At 45.2% G+C, this 6,000-nt stretch overlaps 1 protein-coding gene across 1 annotated transcript in view; it reads left to right on the top strand.

Moving 5' to 3' along the window:
• The first annotated feature begins 280 nt into the window (after positions 1-280).
• Positions 281-6,000, top strand: part of LOC130113928 (AP-3 complex subunit beta-2) — a 57,281-nt gene continuing 51,561 nt past the window's right edge. The window contains exon 1 of the mRNA XM_056281634.1: positions 281-561. Within this exon, the coding sequence (XP_056137609.1) occupies positions 281-561 (281 nt within the window). The remainder of the gene's footprint in view (positions 562-6,000) is intronic.

The following is a 6,000-nucleotide window of genomic DNA, read 5'->3' as shown; positions in this document are numbered from 1 at the left end:
CGCCTGACGCTGACAGGGTTCTGCTCGTCCCGAGTCATGTCTGTCCTGGGTGTAGTTCATCTGAAAGGAGAGAAAGATTTACAGCTGACCACTGGCACAGAGCTCCGGCTCTCAGATCTGTGAAGATAAACTGTGGACAAAACATCCGGAGAACTTCTGACGGACCCAAGTCAACACTGACACCTAGAGAAACCACAGGCCTGCTCTCTCTGTCTGGCATCCTACAGCTCGCCAGAGCTTTAGGTTTTGAGTCGGAGGTTTTTCGGACTGCACTTTGGCCATGACTCCTATGCAGAAGCTCCTGCAGCTGCCGGTGAACGCGGTGAACATTGTGAAGACGGTCCAGAGCCAAGTCCAGTCTCAGGAGGAGGTCAAGAGCCCGGTTTTGACTCCTGATGGTGGGCAGCAGACATGGTACAGCGCCCTCCAGCCTGACGAGCTACGACACCTCCGCTCCGGAGGGGGAGGAGGAGGCGGAGGGAGCGCGGCAGGAGATCAGGAGGACTGCGATTCGTCAGAGGAAGGAGGTGCCATAAGAAGTGCCCAAACCCAACCGTTGCGGTAGGACACCTGAGTGATCCAAGCCTGCAGAATGCACACATTCTGTATTTCCATTCCATCCATTTAACTCTTGTTCACATGAAAAGCAGTAGGGGGCGCTCTAATTGGGCAATGGGCTAATGTGCTGGCATCCCAACACCAAGGTTGTTAGTTAAACTCATCATCGATTAGCAATACTCCTTCCTGGGTGGGGAGACAGTGGGGGTACATTTTGACTAGCGACCCCTACAGGTGGCAGGTGTCTGTACAGCTGTGGGTGGGTTTGGGGTGAAATAGCGCAAATTTCCACACAGGTTACATTCCCACTTGGCAAAAACCTGCAGCTGGTAGGTGAAAAGAAGGAATGTAGTACTCGAGTAAGGACTCGGTCTCAAGTAGGACTGGGAAATAATTCAGTATTATCGTTTATCGTTTTTCAGTGGTGGTGCATCGGGCTAAAAATAGGATATTGTCATGTCGCGATACACAGTTTTGCCGTCTGAATTTATGATAGTGAGAATCTAAAAACTTCTTACAAAACGGAAGTGTGAAATATTTGAGAGTATTCTTTGAAAACTAGTTTGGTTTGATATTATACTTTCCATCAACAAGCAGGTCAACGTGGTGTACCTCCTCCGTTGGTTTCTTAAACATGGTGTTTTTACATGCGTGGGCAGACATCATGATTTTTATCCATCCATCCGTCCATTATGCTGGAGCCTTTCCCAGCAGCCCCTGGGCCGCAGGCGGGGAGACACCCTGGGCAGGCCGCCAGACCGTCACAGGGCCAAATAGGTTTTTATCTATCATGTAAAACTCCCTACGAATATTGAAATATTAACATTTCCTCCGGCTTGGACGGGCGTCCCTACAGACACAATTGGCTGTGTCTGCAGGTGGGAAGCCGGATGTGGGTACGTGTCCTGGTCGCTGCACTAGCGCCCCCTCTGGTCGGTCAGGGCGCCTGTGCGGGGGGGGAGGGGAAACTGAGGGTAATAGCGTGATCCTTCCATGCGCTACATCCTCCTGGTGAAACTCCTCACTGTCAGGTGAAAAGAAGTGGTTGGTGACGCCACATGTATCGGAAGAGGCATGTGGTAGTCTGCAGCCCTCCCCGGACTGGCAGAGGGGGTGGAACAGCGACTGGGATGGCTCGGAAGAGTGGGGTAATCGGACGGGTACAATTGGTGGGGGCAAAAAATCCCCCAAAAAATACAAATGTCCTAGTACACACTTTGAAGGAAGGTCTTGTCTCAGACCTCCCAGTATGATGAGTCCTGTGTAGTCGTGTGGTGTTGTATCCTGAAGGACCGGAGCGTGTCAAGTCTCAGCGCTGAACCCGTGCTTCTTCCCTACATGGAAACTTTTCAACAGGAGAGACTTGTGGCTCTGGTAGCTTTGGCTCCGGGCACCTGTACTAAATTATTCAGAGCCGTTTGTAAATTCAGGATGACACAAAGCCCAAAGAGACATGATACTAATCAAGGGTGTGGAGTTGCGGTGGGTTTTAATTATGCAGTGAGATGGAGATGTTGTGCCACGATTATATTTCACCACAGGACAGAGGAGGCGCCGTCCATAAGACTGTTAAATGGAAGCAAAAAACATTTTACGTGAAAATGTGATGACAAGTAGTTCCAGGTAACTGTGTTAACTTCTGATTCCTTGAGTTTAAGTTTCTTAGAAGGTCATTACCACAGTTGTGTTGGGCCACCTGACATCATATTTTTAAGTAAATCCCAACATTTAATGTTCTTTGTTTTGTTTGTGGAACAAACAGAAATTCAAGCAGAAATTGTCCTTTGCCTTTGCCACCTCTCTCTTCGCTTTATGCTGCATCTCCTTGTACTCCTGTCTACTTTCTTCATCTCTCTGACTATCCCACTTCTTCTTTGCCAACCTCTTCCTCTGTATACTTTGCTGTACTTCCTCATTCCACCACCAAGTCTCCTTGTCTTCCTTCCTCTCTCCTGATGACACGCCAAGTACCTTCCTAGCTGTCTCCCTCACTATTTCTGCAGTGGTTGTCCAGCCATCCGGCAACTCTTCACTACCACCCAGTGCCTGTCTTACCTCCTCCCTGAACTCCACACAACAGTTTTCCTTCTTCAACTTCCACCATTTGATCTTAGGCTCTGCCTTCACTCTCTTCCTCTTCTTGGTCTCCAAATTCATCCTACAGACCACCATCCGATGCTGCCTAGCTATGTTCTCCCCTGTCGTCACCTTGTAGTCTCCAATCCCTTTCAGGTCTCACCTCCTACATAAGATATAGTCCACCTGTGTCCACTTGCCTCCACTCTTCTACCTCACCCTGTGGTCCTCCCTCTTCTTGAAATATGTATTCACCACAGCCATTTCCATCCTTTTCTCAAAATCCACCACCAGCTTCCCTCTTCAACGTCCACTATTTGATCTTTGGCTCTGTCTTCACTCTCTTCCTCTTCTTGATCTCTAAAGTCATCCTACAGACCACCATCTGATGCTGCCTAGCTACGTTCTCCCATTGGAATCCCATTTCAAACAACGTCCAGATGTAGTTTAGATCAGATTTGCAAAATCACATTTCATGCAGGTTTTTTGCTGTTTCAGACTTTCTAAAGTCGACCTGGATATGCCAAAACCAGATCTGGGCTGGCAGTCTGAGCAAAGCCTTTGTTCCACCCCTAATATGCTGTTTTACTTGGGAATCCATCACATTAGGGAAGCAAGACGCGCTCTAAATTACCTTTTTCATCGTCTTTGAGATGTGATTCAGTTCAGTGGAGAAGGAGGCCGATGGCTTTAAATGTTGTGAATTAGGGCTGGAAGGAAACATCGATACATTGGAGTATCGCGATATTATCGTTTGTGTTACTGTATCGATTCTCAAAACCGCTGTATCGATTTTTAATTGTTGACATGTAAAGTTTCGTGACCAACATTCTGTTTTGTGTAACCCCACGACCACTAGATAACAATCTATCTTCCGCCATTTGACCCTTCCACTCCAACCCGACAATGTAGACTGAGACAGGAAGTAGCATAAGCACAAAGAACACAGGCCTATGAAACCGCAATATACCACCTTTCTTACAGTATCACAATATATCACCTTTCTTACAGTATCACAATATATCACCTTTCTTACAGTATCACAATATATCACCTTTCTTACAGTATCACAATATATCACCTTTCTTACAGTATCACAATATATCACCTTTCTTACAGTATCACAATATATCACCTTTCTTACAGTATCACAATATATCACCTTTCTTACAGTATCACAATATATCACCTTTCTTACAGTATCACAATATATCACCTTTCTTACAGTATCACAATATACCACCTTTCTTACAGTATCACAATATGTCCCCTTTCTTACAGTATCACAATATATCACCTTTCTTACAGTATCACAATATATCATGATATATTTGCGGCGGCCTCACCCAGTACCATTGATGCAGTGTCTTTGTCCACGTCTGCGTCTAAATTTTTGTCTTTGTTTGATGGGCGGGAGACCTGGCGCTGGATCGGTTGGGAGCGCTTGGTCTGCTGTGCTGTGGGCCCAGGGACCACGGCCCTGCCTGGAGAACACCGAGGGCGGTCTGACAAGATGCGGAAGCAGGGCAGGCTAAGCTAACTGCTAGCCCATGCAGACCAGCAGTTCCGATAACATCGAGGGCGGTCTGGTGGCGGCCTCACCTGGCGTTGACTGGTGTTTTTGATGTCGTTGTGTGGAGTGCGGGGAGGTGTGTCAAGGGTGTCTGGCTGGGAGAGCTGGTGCTGGATCGGCTGGAAGGGCTTGGTCTGCTTTGTCCGGTTGCCACAGGGACCACGGCCCCTGCCTGGAGCTGCGCCCCAGGAGGAAACACGGAGGACGGTCTGACAGGACGTGTACTTGGGGTAGGCTAGGCTAACTGCTAGCCCATGCAGACTGGCGGTTCCAACAGTCATCCTGGCTGGTGTTGGTCCCGTTAGACAGTGGTTTTTTTAATTTTTCTTTAGTTTGGATATATGTGTTAGTTCGAATATGTGTGTTGTTGTAGTTGTTGGATGTGTTTTTGTGTGTGTGTTGTACTGCTGTGGGCTGGGGGAAACAGCATATCATTTCACTTCATGTGCACAAGTACACGAGGTGAAATGACAGTGTTCCTGATTCCTGATATTGAATCGTAACCCCTGTATGGTGGTATGTATGGTGATATGTATGGTGGTATGTATGGTGGTATGTATGGTGGTATGTATGGTGGTATGTATGATGGTATGCATGGTGATATGTATGGTGGTATGTATGGTGATATGTATGATGATATGTATGGTGGTATGTATGATGTTATGTATGGTGGTATGAATGGTGATATGTATGGTGATATGTATGGTGGTATGTATGGTGATATGTATGGTGGTATGTATGGTGATATGCATGATGGTATGCATGGTAATATGTATGGTGGTATGTATGATGATATGTATGGTGGTATGTATGGTGTTATGTATGGTGGTATGAATGGTGATATGTATGATGGTATGCATGGGGATATGTATTGTGGTATGTATGGTGATATGCATGATGGTATGCATGGTGATATGTATGGTGATATTTATGATGATATGTATGGTGGTATATGTGGTGGTATGTATAGTGATATGTATGGTGGTATGTATGGTGATATGTATGGTGGTATGTATGGTTATATGTATGGTGATATGCATGATGGTATGCATGGTGATATGTATGATGATATGCATGATATGCATGGTGATATGTATGGTGATATGGATGGTGTTATGTATGGTGGTATGTATGGTGATATGCATGATGGTATGTGTGATGATATGTATGGTGGTATGTATAGTGGTATGTATGGTGTTATGTATGGTGGTATGTATGGTGGTATGTATGGTGATATGCATGATGGTATGTGTGATGATATGTATGGTGATATGTATAGTGGTATGTATGGTGTTATGTATGGTGGTATGTATGGTGATGTATGGTGATATGCATGATGGTATGCATGGTGATATGTATGGTGGTATGTATAGTGATATGTATGGTGATATGTATGGTGGTATGTATGGTTATATGTATGGTGATATGCATGATGGTATGCATGGTGATATGTATGGTGGTATGTATAGTGATATGTATGGTGATATGTATGATGATATGCATGGTGATATGTATGGTGATATGCATGATGGTATGCATGGTGATATGTATGGTGGTATGTATAGTGATATGTATGGTGATATGTATGACGGTATATATGGTGGTATGTATGGTGATATGTATGGTGATATGTATGGTGGTATATATGGTGGTATGTATGGTGATATGTATGGTGGTATGTATGGTGATATGTATGGTGGTATGTATGGTGGTATGTATGGTGATATGTATGGTGGTATGTATAGTGATATGTATGGTGGTATGTATAGTGGTATGTATGGTGGTATATATGG

The sequence above is a fragment of the Lampris incognitus genome, chromosome 6 (assembly GCF_029633865.1).
Source record: "Lampris incognitus isolate fLamInc1 chromosome 6, fLamInc1.hap2, whole genome shotgun sequence".
NCBI lineage: Eukaryota > Metazoa > Chordata > Actinopteri > Lampriformes > Lampridae > Lampris > Lampris incognitus.
This window is presented reverse-complemented; position numbering and strand designations above follow the sequence as displayed.